Below are 17,840 nucleotides of genomic sequence, written 5' to 3'. Positions count from 1 at the left end.
TCCCCAGTACAGAAGCATGGACCTACTGGAGAGAGTGCAGCGAAGGACTGCAAAGATGATGAAGGGACTGGAGCACCTCTCATAGGAGGAGAGGCTGAGAGAGCCGGTACTCTTCAGCTTGGAGAAGAGAAGGCTCAGGAGTGATCTTATGAGTGTATATGAAGAGTGTATATGAATACCTGAAGAGAGGGTGCAAAGAGGACAAAGCCAGGCTCTTCTCGGTGGTGCCCAGAGGCAACGGGCACAAACTGAAACACAGCAGGCTCCCTCTGAATATCGGGAAATGCTTTCTGTACTGTGAGGGTGACTGAGTACTGGCACAGATTTCGCACAGAGGCTGTGGACTCTCCATCCATGGAGATATTTAAAAGCCATCTGGACATGGTCCTGGGCAACAGAGATTGAAACACATAGATATTGTACATACATAGTTGTACATACATAGTTGTAGAAAATGAGACATATGATTTAGTTGCAAGTTGGGAAAATCTTGAAAGTACAAACACTTCAAGTGATGGAGGACAAGATTCAGTCAAAAGGTTCAAAGGAACATCTTTCTCATTTTTGAAGGTTAATACTGCACTTTCATGGGTTACTTTGTACTAGAGAAAAGTAATTGCTTTTCCTTGTGTCTGCAGAAGTGACTTAAATTGAGACAACTATATTCTCTAGGAGTTCTAAGTTTTTGGTAACAAAGTCCCTTCTTCCAGTTATATTTTCAAGTCTAATAGCCTAGAGTCTCATGCTTTTATTTTCTGTATTTTATTATATTATTTTATATAATTTACAGTATGTGGAACTGGAGGTGAATTAATTTGAGGAACTTTCGGCCCTAAAAGGAACACATCTGACTTCAGAGGGCTGAGTCAGAAGGGACAGTAGTGACCTGAGCATCAGTCAAATGCAACAGAATTGTACTTCCTTAGGGCAGGCAGCACTGGAGGAGATCTGGCAATGATACTTTGTATTCAGTGAGAGCTGGGAGATGTATTGTGTTTTGAGAAGTAACATATCTGAAAGCTGCAGTAGGCAAAAGTTGGATTTAGTTTAATTTTGTTTGTTCTGTCATATTCACTAATGGGATAATTGATAAAAATACTGATACTTAATTTTTTTATAGTAGTGCAACTTCTAAGGTTTAAGGCTTAGTCAGTACAAAAGATGCCTTGAATTAGAACAAAAGAGCTTATTTGATTGACTTTGAGTCTTGTGGCCAGAGAAGGAAATGAGGGCTTAAATAGAATTAAAAAGAAATAAGTAAAGACAGTTCTCAATCCTCCTTTACCACATTCTGTATCACTGTGATTAATTGACTTTGGGCGTGATGCCAAGTACTTTGTTTTTTAGCCAGAGAGAAACATAAATTTAAAAATATTTACTCCTGTGCCAGTGGGTTAGAAAACTCACTACAGCTTTTACTACAGAAATGGAAACCTGGTGCTTAATCAGCTCCTTGCTACAAAGGGATGTTTGCAGGCACCATGAGAGAGACCTCTGAGGCCCACCTAGTGCCTGTATTTCAAGCTTTCTTCCTTAAAATTATGTTTTCTGAAGTAAATGTAATTGACTGTTTCAAATATAGACATCTGCATAAACAGAATTAACCCATTTCTCATTATTTTGGTCAATGTGGTGTTATTCACAATTCAAGTGGAATATCAGTTACAAAACCACATTTTCTCATTCACAAGCCTTAGCTGTTGTGGCTTTAACATCAGTACAAAGTTAATGCTCATCTTGGAAATGTAACATTTGTGGAATTGGCTTGTGATTCTGTCAGACAGCATTTACCACTTATCCCTCATATTTGCTTTCCTTTCATTCATATAAACAAAAGTGCAAGTTGGGGTGTTCAAGCCAGGCCTCTCATATTTAAAATGGACATTTCAGATACGTTGCCAGCATCTCTGTCAGGTCCCTTCTTCTCCCTTCTCCATTTGCCTTCCATTTCCTTCTATTTCTTGTCCAAATAATTGGATTTTGAGTTACATGATAGTGAGATATGATCAATACTTAATAAAAATATTTTTTCCATTTGCAGGATTGTTTATAATACCTAAGCACCTGCTATGTCTCTTAAATGTCTCTAAATACAGTTATATCTCTAAAATATGTCTCTTAAAGGAGGTCTAAATGATGTCATTATCAGTCCTGTGACCAAACAAAGAGCACCGAAAGGAATAAGTGTAAGCAGTATGTGCAGTATCATAATGTAAAATTGCTATATGATACTATATTTATAGTTTTCCTCTGTTTTACCCTAAACTTTAAGACAAATTAATTTGGAGAAGAGGGAAGAGTTGCTCCACATCATCCAAAAATTATGCAGCCTTCCTGGAAGGAGCTGTGCAGTGGATGGGAACTCCATCCCAGTATTCAAATGATTCAGAGTCCTTGCTGAATTATTATTCCCCTTGATCAAGATGTTGTATTATCAATATTTGGAACATCTAGTTTCAGATAAACATAAAAAAATGTGTAAGTGTTCCAATGCACAGGTGGAAATGCTAAGTAACAAAAATCATGGTTGCTGGGCTTAGAAAATTCAGTTTTCTTTTGATACAGAAAGAAAATACTGCTTTTTCACTGGAATTCTGAACACATTTGTCTTGTACCTCTGTACTCTTTGCGTTTAAGTACTTGCATAATATTTTATGCAAATAAAGGACAGCAAATTTAGCAGTCAGAGCTGTAGTCCTGTTAGACCCATACACAGGTTTGGGTTTGAATGCTGCTTTCTGAAACATTCAAGGGTATATAACACCTGCTATCCAAATTGCTTCAAACGTTGAAGTATTAGATTTGGAGAAATAGAGTGTCAGTGGCACAGATCTGCAGACCAGGACACATCTTATTAGTGTAATAAATGGTTTCAAAGGATATTTTGTGCTGCAGCTGTCTAATAATAATAAATACCTTTTTAATGTGTATAAATACATGCAAAATTAGTTATCACTTGGTAGTAACTGTTAGCAACTGATGTGTATTTTAGAGATTGAAATTAGATTATTTTCCTTTATTATATATATTCATGTTTTGGTAAGACACTGCTAATTTTAGTTGCTTGCAGCACTGATATTTTAAGTTTAATGTCTCAAAGAAAGTGCTTAGCTTTCTCTTAAACTGTAAGTAAGCACAGAAAGTTTCCATTTATGCAGTGGGTACATATATATACATGTTTATAGTTTCACACTGTGCATTGCAACTATTTTGCCAAAGTGTTTCAGATGCTTCTGTCTCAATGAGTTTTAACAGTACTGTTGTGGGCAGGGCAGGGAGTTCTGTACCTGTCCAATGAATTGTATGAGTTCTTTCAAAGCCTGCTATTTGGAACAATTTCTTTATTTTTTGATATGCTGGAGAAATGTAAAATACCGGGGGGGGGGGGGGGGGTTTTAATCTTAAATATTCTGCTGAAACCTTTAACACTGCAATTGCTTAAGTAAAGGAAAAAACCCTTGATTCATAGGAACCTTGGAAGACAGCAATGAAATGATACCAAGTTTGCTTTAGCACTTCTTTTCGATTAAGATATCTCGGGATGCTATCACACTTTTCTTTCCTTGCTTTTTCTTTCATACATAATGTTGGTAAAGATACAAATTTTAAAAGGTACTTGAAAACTCTTTAAAGAAAAACAGAGGTAAGATGAATCTGTGTCAAAGTTTATTGCTAATAAATAAAAGCATTGTTTGAAAAAGGGAAGGTAAGGAGGTGTGTCACAGAATTGAGTTTGCTTTAGCTCTATTTTTTAAAAACAGGGGAAGCAGGAGGGATTCTTTAGCTCCTGTAACTATTTCAAAAGCATTTTCTTCCTTAAAGTATTTTGAATGGCTTTGTTGTTTCTAGCCACAAGACATTAGCAGATAGCTGGAATTTAATTGCACATGAAAAACAGAGAAACCTTTTAAACAGTTCTGCTAATGTCAGAATTAGTTGCAGAGTAGATTTTGTATGAAGCGTCATCATAAAAGAAGAAATGTCATTTATATCTCTTCTGTCTGTGTCTTAGGTTATTTTAAGCTCCATGATAAAAGAGTGTGAACAGAAAGTGGAAAACAAGACCGTCCAAGAACCACAGGGGTAAGATTACCACTTCTCTTTTATTTTCTGTGCCTCCAGAGTAATGTTCTGAAGAGTCATTCCATAATGATGTCTAAGGCTTGTGACCAGAAATCCTGCACTGACATGTTCTGTATTTGAAAAGAGATTTTAGAAATATTAATTGAGTTTGTGGTTGCTGCTTTCTCCAGTGTAAAACAGAGGATAATGCTTTTTTCTTTTTTTTTAATCATAGCAATGACATTGATGTTTTCCCATGTTACTTTGTTCTTAATTTTTTATTCATTTAAAGCAGTAATTGAATTTCTATCCTGGATCTGAGAAACCAGGGGGTGCGTGGGCTAAGTGCTTAGAGCAGTGCACTTTGCAACCCTGTCTCAGGGGGGTGGACTGCAGGCTGAAGGAATTATTCTGATTGTGGTAATGACCTGCTCCAGGCTGCTGTCTTTGCTTGCATGTGACTAGTTCATATAAGAACAGTTTCTCTGGTGTATAAACTGACCTACCTTTGTGAATATGCTGTTTAGTAAATACACTGGCTTTGGGAAAATGCCATCTATGTTGTACTTCAGTAAAACGCCCATTCTACAAATGCACAGTAAACCCAGCTCTCCAGTGAGGCATCAGACACATGGTGTATATGCATCAGTTTGCCTCATGTGGTAGACGTGGTACATCTCTGTGTGTCCCTCTACTGATAACAAAACACAGGCTGACAGACCCACAGATTTGGAAAGGTAAGCATTGTTATGATGACCTCTGTGTGTCCTTTTGCCCGCTTGTTGCCTGGATCGGCATACCAGCACGTAACTTCTCATGGATTATTATATAACTTAATAAATCCCCGGAAGTATTGCCAGGAAGAGTTGGAGAAGAAACAGTAGGTATCTGAAAAAAAAACAACCAAACTTGTTTATATTGTGCTTCCATATCTGTAACACAAGTTGATAAATTTACAACTTGAAAGAGCTCAGGCAAAATCCTGGAAGCAACCAGTCATTTGAGAATGACTGAAGTAGGAAAGGTGTACAAGAACTGAACAAAGAGACATGGTGTGGAAAAAAATCAGTCCGTCATGCACCAAATAAAGTATCTCACATCTTACTAGTGGTGTTAAGCCTGTTTACTGGTGTAGTTGATAATGGAGTGTAGCAAGAACTGAATCTACTTGAGATATGAGCATCAGGTCAATTTTAAAAGTGTTCTAGAAGTGAACTTTAGACTTTGGAAGTGAAGTAATTTTAAAACTAAAAATGTCCAAGTTCTTCACAATCCATAGCATACCTGTTCTAGTAAGGTAGTTGGTTCTGTCTAGTCATATAGAAGTCCTGCCTAATGCAGAAGAAATACAAAACCTTTAAGATCTGAAGATTGGAGTCAGTCACTTTCTTTGCTCTTTCCTGTTTCATGTACCAATATTATGAAGTAGGAACTGTACTAAGTGTGTTCCAATTGAGTGGCAGTTTTCATGATGAAATAGGTATTTCTTTGACAAATCAGTTATTCACAGAATAAGAACACGTTTATTTGACTTAATCGTCCTGTGGGCATATTCCGTGTTTGCAACATAAATGGCTGGTCAGTCAAGAGCTAAAAAATGCATTCATGCTGTTGTTTTCTCCCAGGGCTTCACTACGTAGCTTTCTCAAGCTTTGTACTTTTTGCCCTTAGCCTTTCTGCCTTCTCTTAAATGGAGCTTTCTGGCATGCATACCTGGGTGTTGGCCCCAACAGTCACACTCCGAACGGTCATCCCCTTCCTGTGTCCTTCAGATTCTCCAGCAGCTGTGTGTTTGGGTTTTGTTTTTAAAGAATGGTGAATGCTTAGCTTGCCTTCAGCTGTATTAAAGGTTGGCGCTTCAAGCCAGCTATTTCCTCAGAAAAAAACGTACCAATAATGATTCTTGGCAAGATAGAAACATGCTAGTTGCCCCAGTAGGCTCATCCTGCTATTTGCAAGTAAGCATTGGTTTTATCAGGGTCTGCCCTGCACTATGTACCTTGCACAGCAGGCTCCCAATAGGTAATTGTGGTAAGGCAGAAGTAACAGCCAGGCCCTTTGCAGATCTGATGCTAAGCAATTGCCCTCACCAAACAGCCTGTGCAAGGACATCCCTCCACATAAGCAATGACAGTATTTTGATTAACACGTTGGTTTATTAGAATCAGTTGCATACATGGGCATTTTAATATTTTTGCAAATATTTTCCCTGCCTGGATTTTATGGACTCTTTTTTTTTTTTTTTTTTTAATCTATAGACTAACCAATATTATTTTTCCATTTTCATTTTAATCTTTGTGCAATGAAAAAGCCACCACCTCAGACTTTGACTATGTAAAGAAAATAATAAAAGCAGTATATGTACCTAAATATGTAAGATAAGACTTTTAGATCTGATAAATGTTTTTTGAAGTAGATTTATCACTTCTTGAGCAACTTCTTGACAGCCTTTCAGGAGAGATCTTTAGAAAATACGAAACTGATTGCTTCTTAGGCAAACTTTCTTTTATCTCCCAGAATGCAGCACATGTACACAGTATTTAACTGGTCTTTTAAAGAACATAATTAGCCCTAACCTGAAGTTTGTTATCCTATCTGCATTAACCGAACTGTGAAGCCTATGGTTATGGAAGAAAATACCTTGGCTGAGCTCTTCCTAGTTCTTAAGTGTTGCTCTTCAGTTGGACAGAATTTTTAAATTTTTTTTATTTAGATGTGTGCTTTTGCCTCTCAAATGTTTTAACGTATTTAGTTCATGAAAGCTGTTAATTGTGTGGCTAGAGTTTGAGTGATCAACTTTTATTTCATGTAGTGTTTAGACTCTCCATGCTTTAGCTTTTATCAGTGCAGACATGTTAAGCTAAATGTAAGAAGTCTGTATTACTTGCAATCCCTCTTGTGAAAATGTTTTAAAATCAGTTAGTCGTATTAAGCCATTGCAGAAACAGATGAATGCAAATGTGATACAACAGCCAGTGTATTTTCTTTTAGAATACAACTGCTGAAAACTAAGATTTTTAAAGGAGAAGTTTTCAATGTGTTTTGTCATTCTTTAATTAGCCTTCCCCTTGTTCAAAATCAGGCTGTGGTTGCAACTTTTTACTGTACAAAATTAACATGAAATATTTCTACTACTGAAGAATTGACCTTTTCAGACACATAAATATCTCCTTTTTCTTGCTAAGCCCTTGCCAATTTCAGTTCCTATTTTCAGTGTTAAATATGTATTTGATGAAGGATTTAAATGCAAATAGGAGATAAATTATGGATTTTTGTTAACCATATAAGACTGCTTGCATAAAACCAAAACTGAATGTAAAAGCAATTATAAGATTCTGTTGGTTATCTCGTCTTTGCCCCTAACTGTTAGAAAAGGCTGGTCAAATGATATGGCATCACAGAAATAGTTTTTAAAAATCAATGAAACTGTCTTTTTAAATATTGGATAACGATTCTGTTAAACATTTTCTTTAGCAATTAACAAGGTGTTTCAATCATGGGTAACAACTTGCATTACAAACCAATTTTTATAAAATGTCCAGCATGAATGTTTGTTTTGGCATACAGCTTCCCCATAAATCAGGCAGAACTCCATGTAGTGTTAGTTCATCTAGACACTGGTTAAAAATTTTGTTTACATATTTTTGTTTGTGGGTTGGTTTTTGTTTTGTTTTTTAAATAGTATATGCAAGGACTTTTCTGTAGGACCGCTTGCTTTAAACAAGATACATTGTTGCTTGTTGGGTTCTCTGATTACTTTTTAAAGACATGAGAATGAAACTGTTTGGTTTCATATTGCTTTTATTATTATGTTTGAATGTTCAATTTCTATAGTAATGGAAGTACTTTTGGGGTATATTTAAACTTTTAAATATGTTGAGTGTATTGCGTTATCTTTCTGTTTACAGTAATGTAATATTAGAAAACATGAACTTGTAGACACTCCAGTCCTTAATTTTTAATTTTTAACATTAGATGACTGATATCCCCCCCCCCCCCCCCCAAACTGTTTGGAATGTTAATTAAACATTTCATAGTCTTTTCAACCTTTTTCAGGATCTTTAGAATAGTGACAGCACAGTTTGTGTAAAACTAGAGGTTTGTAACCCGTTGTTAGCCTTTCTTTTCTGAAGCGAGCAATTTTATTTTCTAACATGGCTAATGCTTGGAATGTACTGTATTTCCCAAATCATTTTCCATAGTTACACACAACTCTAGGATACATCATAGGCAGGAATAGCTTCTTGTCATTAGCCAACTGATAGCAAGTATAAACTGTTATTTACGTAATTTATATGCCTATGCCCTTGCTTTATCATGAAATTAAGGCGAATTGCACAAGAAATCCATCTTACAGTAGTACTATCTTACCTGCTAACTGGAAATATGTGATTCCTTAGTTGACTCTGTAATCAAGCCAAAGATGTCTGGCTATGTGACTATGCCTTAAATATTTCACTGTAAAAGTTTATAAATTATTTCAAAACAGCTATAAATCTTCATTGCTGGCTGCTAATTAGAATAAAAGATTATTATCTTTAAAATGTTGATTTTAATCAGATTGTCTAAAAAGAGAGATAACCAGAGAACAATTTTCAAAATTTTAAACTACTAAAAATTCAGACTACATACTTTCAATGAAATGATGCTTAAAAACTGAATATTTAGATAATGAGGAACTTTACAGAGCTTTCAGAAAATACCAACTAATAATATTTAAAATGAGATGATTGATTTGAATAACTTGTTCCATTAATGGGGGATGTACTGGAAAAAAATACTTAAGAGTATGCTTTGTGATACTCTTTAGGTATGCTACGTGAGGCAAACCGAAGGGCTTTTCAAGGATCTAGGTCGATTAGGCACTGTGGAAATGCAGAAGTCAGGGAATCGCTTCAGCTTAAAAAGTGGAAGGAATGGGGTATACATTTGAGGTGATATAGTTACGATATGATTAAGCAATCTGTAAATCCACAGTACAGCTTTAGTGAGAGCCTGCCTTTTTGTTTTTTCAAGTATTCTGTTTAAAAAGAACCAGAATTCATAACCACTAAGCACCTTTTTTGTGGTGTGAAATGGGGAAAAGTACTGAATGCATCCCTGCTGCCTTTGAAGAGACCATTCAAATTCTGTTGGAGCAATTTGGAGTTAACTTCAAGTTGACCTCTTGATGCAAAACTGTCTGACAGAACAGTTCCTAACCTTGCAGGCTGAAAAGTTCAGTTCCTGGAAGCTAGCCTGTGCCAGTGAGGCAGATCTTGTCATGTTAGGTATAGTTTTGAAATGCAGAGTTCACACTGAGCTCACAAGGGAGAATTTCACTGGTAATGTGTTGTAAAATTGGGCCTGTCTAATGTTGAAAAATGTTTGCCATTTAACTACAAGTATAGGAAGAATGGAATGTTTATTAATATTCCTTCTGTCATACATTTGCCTTGTTCCACTCTGGCTTGAGACCAGTTACCTATTATGCTAAATAGTTACATATATCTGAAGTTGAGGTCACTGATATGTTGTAAATAAATAATTTTTTAAAAATCAGTTAATTTTACAGCATTGGGATAATTTTTTAACATGTTCTAAGTCATATCCTGCAGGTTCAGCATTGGTTGGGTTGGTCCTTCTAGTTCGGTTTGTGGGGAAATTGTGGGCTCTCCATTGTCTCCTGTAGTATGTATGGAGTAGGAACACTCAAGCAAAGGCAGTAGGAGTCACATTCACAACAAGCAGGAAGAGAGAGCTCTTTACCCAGCGAGGGGCACACCTAGTAGGACTCAGTGCCACAAGGTGGGGTTTACAAGTGGGTCAAAAGAAAGCTGAACAAGTAATGTAAAATAAAAGATTCATTGGGAGTTACTAGAATGACAGCCCACATTGATTTTGGACTCTGCTCAGGTGGAAATAGTTGGAAAACAAAAGAGTTGGAAATTTAAGGAGAGAGGTCACTGTTTTGTACTTAATCTTGCTTTTATTTTTGCCTGCATCTCTGCTAATGATCACTGCCAGAGGCAGGATACTTGGACTAGACAGATCCTTGGTCTGAACTAGTGCTGCTGTTCTTATACTAAATAAACATAAGAATTGATATTTCTGGTGAGCAGGTAAAGCCAGTCTTTCACAGAGGTATTTTTCACTAGAGCAATTGCCAGTGCTAATGCAATGACTTGCAAAGGTAGTAAAAAGTAGTGTGCATAAAAAAATATTTTCTCTAATTTTCTCTAGGATGGCGAGGACATGATAATTGTTTTAACAGTGTATATTTGTGCTTGCTGGTGTAATGGTTTTTCAGTTCTTCTTGATGGACTGAATGTTGAAACCTCTAAAATGCAAAACGTTCAGTTGCTTATTAAATAACATGGTGTTCTTTGTAGTCTTACGTCAGTAAATTTCTTATTTTCCTAGCTCAATGTCGATTGCAGCAAGCCTTGTGAGTGAAGATACAAAGACCAAGTTTTTGAACAAAATGGGCCAGCTGACTACATCAGGTGCAATGTTGGCTAATGTGTTTCAGAGGAAGAAGTAAGATCGGAGAAGGAACTCTCAGCTAACACTAAGATGGACCTCACAGAGACTGGTTCCTGTACTTGAAGTACTTGCCTTTTAATTTCTTCTGTCTTATGTTCTTGTAGTATTATTTTATTCTAACCTCCAAAGATATTTGCACTGCTTTTGAATATCGCTGTGTTGTATCTGTTAATTTTGGGTTAACTGTGGTTGATATAAAACTGAAATCATAGTCTGTATCAAGTCCCTGTTCTGTGTTCTTGTCTTTCCAGCATATTTTTTTTTATATAGTGGAAGGGTTGTTTTGGTTTTTTTTTTATTTTCTGACAGGATATCAGCAAATATCTGTATTATACATGGAGCTATTATGACGGTACTTAAAATAATGTAAATTTGAAGTCATTGTCATGAAGTAATAAAAGTGGAGATTACTTATGTATTTAAATTATGAGAGAGTAATGCAGATTTTTTTATTATGTTTCTAAAAAGAAGAGGAAGAGCCACCAGCATTTGTCTGTGCTTCTAGGGTTGTTTTTGTAAGTATTGTGCATCTTGAATCCAGAGGAATTGCAGTATCTAATGTATGAGACTGCTTGCACTGCATCAGTCTGCAGGGAATGCTCATATTTCAGATGCTTTATGCTGACATTGTAAATCCTGTACAAAGTCCTTCAGATAGAATTCTCATGTCCACTGTGTTTTTTTGAGGGATGTTTTCCTTTGTTGGGATGTTTGTTTTATTTTAAAGCACTTTAACAACCAGTCTACACATCCAGAGGCACATCCCCTAAGGAAAAACATAATAAATTAATAAATGTTAATAAATACATAAGCTACTACACACAGGTCCCAGTAGAGTTCTGCAGGCAGAAGAAACTTATGCAGAAGGAAGAGTGCTTTCATTTTGTGCTCGGTGTGCAGTTCTGTGTACTGTGAAAGCAAAAATGAAGATACTTTGTTGTTTAGATTGAATCTCAGTTCAAATTTAATTTCAGGGTATTTAAAATTATTTTAAGAGAGTTTGACATGCCGTTTCTTTAAAATGTTCAGTAGACTGCACACATACTTTAACAAAATGACATTACAAGGAACATTCAACAACTACCAAATATTTTTGTTAGTAAGGAAGCATTAACAACTAAACATTTTTATTCTTTTACAGCACTTTTTTTTTGTGTGTGTATTCTTTATGTCAATGTAAGCTTCTGAAAGTAAACTCAAGTGCATGCATGAACTGGTATGAGGTAGTAAAATACAAAAGCTCAGGCACTCTGACACGGTACCATTCAGTTGGAAGTATTAACGTCTTTGAGGACAGGGGAAGCAAAAGGAATGAGGGAAGAAAGTATTTACTTCTGAAAGAGAATATGGATGGAGTATCACTTCAGGTATTGCCCTTAGAAATAATGGAGCTAATTTGAGGCTTCCAGCTGCTCCGTGTCTGTGCCTGTTGGCTCTGCACATACAGTTGCCTGCCATGTTTGTGTTGTGACAGGGCCTGCTGCACACTTGCACACTGTCAGTCCCTTTGCACTGATGAAACATTTTTCTTGAGGTTACAGACAGCTCCCTGGCGTAGTGTTGCTTGTTACCATGAAAGTATACTTTTAGCAGACTGACTGTGAAATGGAGACATTCCTGAGGAATGGGAAGTGGTGATGTTCCTCTCTATTGTTCTGTTGTCAATAAAAAGTTTTGTATACCTGCCTTGTCTTTTTACTTCTAGTCTTCTCCAGAAAATATTATTGTATCAAAACACCTGTTACAGGAGAGAGGTCTAATGCACACAAATTCTTCAGCCTTAACTTTTTTTACATAGCAGATGATAGACTGAAGTTGCTAAATTTCCTATCTTGATATGCCTCTTTCACTCTGTCTTCTAGTCATGTGGCTTTATTGCCATTTTCATGCAGGATTCCTATGCCACCCTTTTTTTTTTGCCTTGTTCTTTTTTTTTTTTTTTTTTTTGCCTTGTTCTTTTCTCTTTTCTGTGTCTGTTCCAGTAGTTACAGTTGCAGAGATAGCTCTGTAGTCATGAGACCAAAATGACTTTATGGTTAAACTTCTACTTTCCAAAGCAGGGCGGCTGGCTGCCTGTGAGAGAGGCTCCTAGCCTGGACTGAACTTCAGCCATCTAATCGGCACATCTAATCGCCAAACATGCTGATTGGCACAAGGCAAAACACTGTGACAGCAATTTAACTATGGAGGATTGTGGGGTGAGACTCTTTAATTTGTCAGTAGAAACGGAGCATCTTTTGCTCTTTAGTTCATTAGTGTAAATGTAGCATCTTTTGCCCAGCTAGGTCCGGTCTCTCCAGCCTCTTGCAAGGTTAAGCTTTTGCTAGCCAGCGTCTTACTTGATACCAGTTGATCCAAGGAGGAGTTTGAGTGAGAATCCCAGGAAGACCAGTACAGTAACTACTGAGGTGAAAAAATTTCTGTGTAGGCAACAAACCTTATGCGGGTTGTTCTCAGGACTTCTGCCTCCTAAATTTCAGGTCTCTGTTAGTGTATGTTGGTTGCAGGTGTTTGTGAAAATGTTTATTGGTTTACTGTGTATTGACAGTTTTTCAAGAAGATTGCAAGAAGTTGTTCTCTGTGGGTTTGGGGGTTGTTTGGGTTTTTTCTTCTCTTTCTTCCTAGCTATGGCACTGTAGCATTCAGGATTGGGATGGAATTTTTTTAAAAGAATTACCAGGATATTTTAAATTTTTCCCATTATACAAAAAAAGTTCAGTGAAATTTTTGAGAGAAAAATGTTCCATTAAAAGAAGGCAGTTGGATATCCAGCAGGGAAAGCAACTCATCCCCGAAGGGTTATCTTCAATCGCTTATGACTTTGCCAAAGTAAGGTTTCTGTAAAATTACCAGTGTTGGCTTTATTATTCTGGCTGAACCTCTACAACTTGTTGGCTTTAAATAGGGGATAGATTGACGGTCTCCTGTGGCCTCTAATGAAATTTCAGAATCTTTATTTAAAAGGTTCTTGTGCTCTTAAGCAAAGGTGATCGGTGGGCTGAAGGTACGTGGCTGCTTTGAGTAAGTGTTCACAATCTAAATATGTTTTCTGTAGATTAAACTTAAGGCTGACTCAGGGCAAAATGTATGCATAGTATCAAAGAGATTGTGTTCTGAAACTGTAAATGAGGCAAATTACTCTTTTCCTGTCTTCTAACCAAGGTGAATAAAGGGAGCTTCTTAAGCTGCACATTCTTCTGTCAGTCTCTTCCCACTCCTATTTCACACCAAGAAGAGAAAAAAGGCTGCAGTAAAAGCGTATTCTGGTAGGAGAGCTAAAAGCAGTATTTGAATGAATTCAGGGCTAAAGAAACTGATGTTAGCAAATTTAAACATTAAGATTGAAAGATAAAAATTATCCATGACAAAAAACTGTTGTGGAGAACAAGGAGGAGTTTTTGTAATATACTGTAGGATTTCATTGCTACATATGGATGATAAGATGATTCAAAATGGTGCAGAAAAAGCAGAAGTGTGGGATATTTCTGTTCTGTCTGTGACAGCGTTAATGACATTTTTCTGTTCCAGGAGTAAGTGGCTCTACATTTCAGTGCAGTTTCTAAAGGTGGGTATCATGCATTCAAAATGTTTGAAGTAATTTCCCATGTGAAACATAATGATGTTGATGTCTAAATAAACCACAGAGTACCAGCAAAACTTCGTGGAGCAGAAATTCATTACAATGCTGGTATAGCAAGCTGATTAGCATGGCGCTGATCCTAAGTAGAATCACAGAATTTCTTGATGTGAATTACAGGCTGAATTACAGGATTGCAGTATGGACTTCATACAAGACTTCAAGGAAACTGCTTTGGTGGTTTACTGAGTGCATTTGGCTAGCATTTGTAGCAAACACATTCGAATACGTAGCTAATCTGTTTCAGACTATAAAATTGGTCAACAAAGGCATGGAGGAGTGCTGTTGGATAAGTAGGCTAATCGGGTCTTGGATGTTAGTACTGTACAGTAATATATCATGTGTTAACTCATCTTAATGAGTAACCATGAATGAGTAATCATTTTCCAGAGAAGCAGCGTCTGAAGTGTTCTGCCTTTAGGTTTAATGCTGGTCAGGTTTCGTGCTTACAGGTAAGCTGTAAGAAAAGATGATTCTGCTTGTAGAGTTTATAACAGGCGAGTCAGCGGTAAACAGCCTGTATCTTTGGAGGTATCTGCACTGCATGCTGAGCTTAACCTCCATACTTCCAATGTAATGAAAAACTTCCTTAGACTGAAGATTTCTAGTTGCTAGAAACTTGGAACGTGAGCAGTTGTACTGTACAAGTCAGTGACTTCAAAAGGTGTTGGCATAAAGGGCCAACGCCATGACAGTGGTCTGCCTGGGTCCTTTCCCAGCCACTGGTATTGCATGTGCTCCTCACCGCATCCCTCGTTCGCTGTATTGCAGGCCGCTCTGTACCCCAACCTCCAATTTTCCACCCCTCAGAGGCAGATACCTTTCTATTCTACCATGTAAATACGGTGCGCATACAAATAGGGCTGTTCGCAGCGTATTTGGATGTTGCCATTCCCCAGATTTTACTGTGATTGTGGTCCTGTGCTGCTGCTTTTTGTCCTGTACTTCAGCGGAGATTTTTCCCATTCTCTAAAACCTGAGCAACCTCTTCAGCTTCAGTTGCAGCTGAGGTGGAGGCACTGCAATGGAGCCCTGCTGAAGTTACCACAGCTGTAGCGAAGCATGTGCCTCGTGGGATGTTGTGTGTCATTCTGCCACACGTGTAACACCTTCCCTTTAAATATGCTGCAAGGGGATGGGGAAGTGGGGACAGGGAAGAAGCAGCTGTAGCATTTAGTGGGCAATAAAGTTCCATTTAGATGTGATCCTCTGCCGGGGGATGAATGCACTTTATTGATCTAACTATGAGTCATCTCAATATTCTGCTGAGTTTTCAGAGGAGTTCAAGATGATTGTGTGTGCTGTTAGATAAAACAATAGGGTGGCTCTGTGGAACTGGTATTGGAGTGTTACATGGTGTTTCAAAGGAGTTACGGTGTCAGTCCTCCTGCTGTGAGGGGTTGGTGGGTGTTTGCCAGCCTTACAGGCTCATCTCCAGGCAGGAAAGAGCTTGAGGTGTATCCTGGGCAGCGCAGGCGCCCCAGTTCGTGCCGGTATTGCTCTTGTCCTAAGGATGAACATATGACTGAAGTCTTGGGAGGTCATCAGGTTGGTATCTCTTACAAGCATGAACAAATATTCAGTTAAAAATTCACCATGACTGTATTTCCTTCCAGAAGTCTGCAGGCGTTGTTACTGCCACGGTGGCTGGTGATAACCTATCGGTTCAGCGTCTGCTTGCACGTACTTCAAATATTCAGCACGTTAGCGGTGGCTGGTTGTGAGCTTTTTTCTTTTGAATGGTGCAGACTTCACATTCTTGACAGATATTCAGCACTGGTATGTTTTTGCGGGATTGTAAAGGGCGTGTTGTGTAAACCACACCAATGTGACTAAGGAGCTTCATTATATTTGCTCTGTCATGAAAAATAGTTGTGCGTCTGAAAATCTCAAAGAGATCGGGCAGTAGTCCGATATGGAAACGTGCATTCACAGGAAGAAAACAGTTTGAAGTTGATAGCATAGTTTTGTGCATTAATTTTATTTTTAAATAATAGATTATTTTAAATGGATTAATTTTAATAGCTAGAGACCTCAAATAAAATTAGAGCCCCTTGTGCTAAAAGTGTGCAGGTCCTTTTCTACTTTTTTTTTCTCTTTAGCCCAGTGTAGAAAGCACCATGTACTGGATCATATATTAGGGCCCTCCCCCCGTGGCAGGTGACAAGCTGCCTCCAGCTGTCCCTTCTCCTTGGCCCCATGATGGATTCTGTGCATGGGTTGCTGGTACTCCAGAAGTTGTGCTGAGACCCACCTGCCCCCCCGGCGCATCCCCCCGATTTGCAGGGCTTTTTCCTAGAGCTCTAATGTTGCACATGCACTGGGCTTCTCGCTCACCTGCTGAGAGACAGGTGCTCTTATCTACTAAGCCTGTATTTAATTCAGAGTCAGAAACCACAACCAACCTCTATGATATTTAGTGGAAGAAAAACATTAACGTTCATACATCAAACCCCTTCATCTCATCCCCTATCCCTTGGCAGGATGGGAGAGGCAGGGGAATGGAAGGTCCTTCACAGCCTTCCCGTGTGCTGGGAAAAGGCATCCTGGGGTCCAACCACATGCCTTTCAGTTTTGCTTCTCTGGCCAGGTTTCCTTCGTGTCGTTTCAAAGACCCAGGTTTAACACACAGCCTCCTAGTTGTCCTTTCCAGGAAAATGGGGCATCACAAGGGGTTGGGGTCCTGTTGCAGAGGGGAGTTCAGTGGCATGGAGAATGTGAAGGAATAGTTGGGGCCGTGAGCATGAGCTTGCAGGTGCTGTGCAGATGCCCAGTCAATTGGTGTATCCACCAAACCATTCCTTACCTTTGCTTGTTGGGTTGAAAGTTTTGGAAAGATGGGAGTCAAATTCAGGGATTGCCTGGGAGTTAGTCGCCATTTATGCAAGCTCCTGGAAAAGAGACATTTTTACACTGATGCTGAAGTGGTTTCATTTTCAGTTACAAAACTTGCAGCATTTCATTGACTACTGTACTACTTTTAAAATATTATTTAATATGTAATTTCCACTTTTCTCTCTCTAGGAAGGAGGTCAGAAGAGATCCATGTTGACTGCAGGCCTGCTAAATGGTCAGCCAAGCTCCCAGTTTGTTTTCTATGACAGGCTTCACCAAGGAAGGAATCCTGATACTTTCCAGGGGACAGTTTAAATTCCGTGGCACCTCTGAGGCTGCACAAAGTTTTCCATCTCTCCTCTTTAGAAGGAGCATCCCAAAGACCAGTCCAGCTCAGCCTCGCATGCCGCAGTGCTGAACAGAAACAAGGCATCCAAAAGCCACCATAAGTTTGAAACTTTCCGATTTCAACCATTTTTATTTTATTCAAAATAGGCGCTTTGCAAAGGTAGCTGAAAAACTAGTGTTCTATAATAGGAAAAAAACCACCTTTTCTGTAGATGAAAAGAGATAAACCAGTTTTGGTGTAAATGTTTAGTTTTTCTTGTGGTACACAGAATGATATACGCGATAAATGTGAGAACATTGACAGCATTTTCTCCTATATGTTCCCCAGCTCATATTTTCTAGCGCTCACATTTCGGTTTCTAACAATCTACTGCAATACATAATTAAGACTATAAAGCACCCAGTAGTGGCTTCTGCGGGTTTTGGCTCAGAA

The 17,840-nt window shown here is 38.2% G+C and overlaps 1 protein-coding gene across 3 annotated transcripts in view; it reads left to right on the top strand.

Moving 5' to 3' along the window:
- The window catches only part of RELCH (RAB11 binding and LisH domain, coiled-coil and HEAT repeat containing), a 79,022-nt gene extending 66,754 nt beyond the window's left edge, over positions 1 to 12,268 (top strand). For all 3 annotated transcript variants that reach the window (XM_040585709.1, XM_040585708.1, XM_040585713.1), the window contains 2 exons: positions 4,013 to 4,083; positions 10,465 to 12,268. In XM_040585709.1, coding sequence (XP_040441643.1) covers positions 4,013 to 4,083; positions 10,465 to 10,585 — 192 coding nt within the window. In that variant the 3' untranslated portion in view covers positions 10,586 to 12,268. The remainder of the gene's footprint in view (positions 1 to 4,012; positions 4,084 to 10,464) is intronic.
- The last annotated feature ends 5,572 nt before the right edge of the window (positions 12,269 to 17,840 follow it).

Source organism: Falco naumanni, chromosome 3 (assembly GCF_017639655.2).
Source record: "Falco naumanni isolate bFalNau1 chromosome 3, bFalNau1.pat, whole genome shotgun sequence".
NCBI classification, from domain to species: Eukaryota; Metazoa; Chordata; class Aves; order Falconiformes; family Falconidae; genus Falco; species Falco naumanni.
Note: the sequence above shows the minus strand (reverse complement) of the source record. Positions and strands in the feature narration are given on the sequence as shown.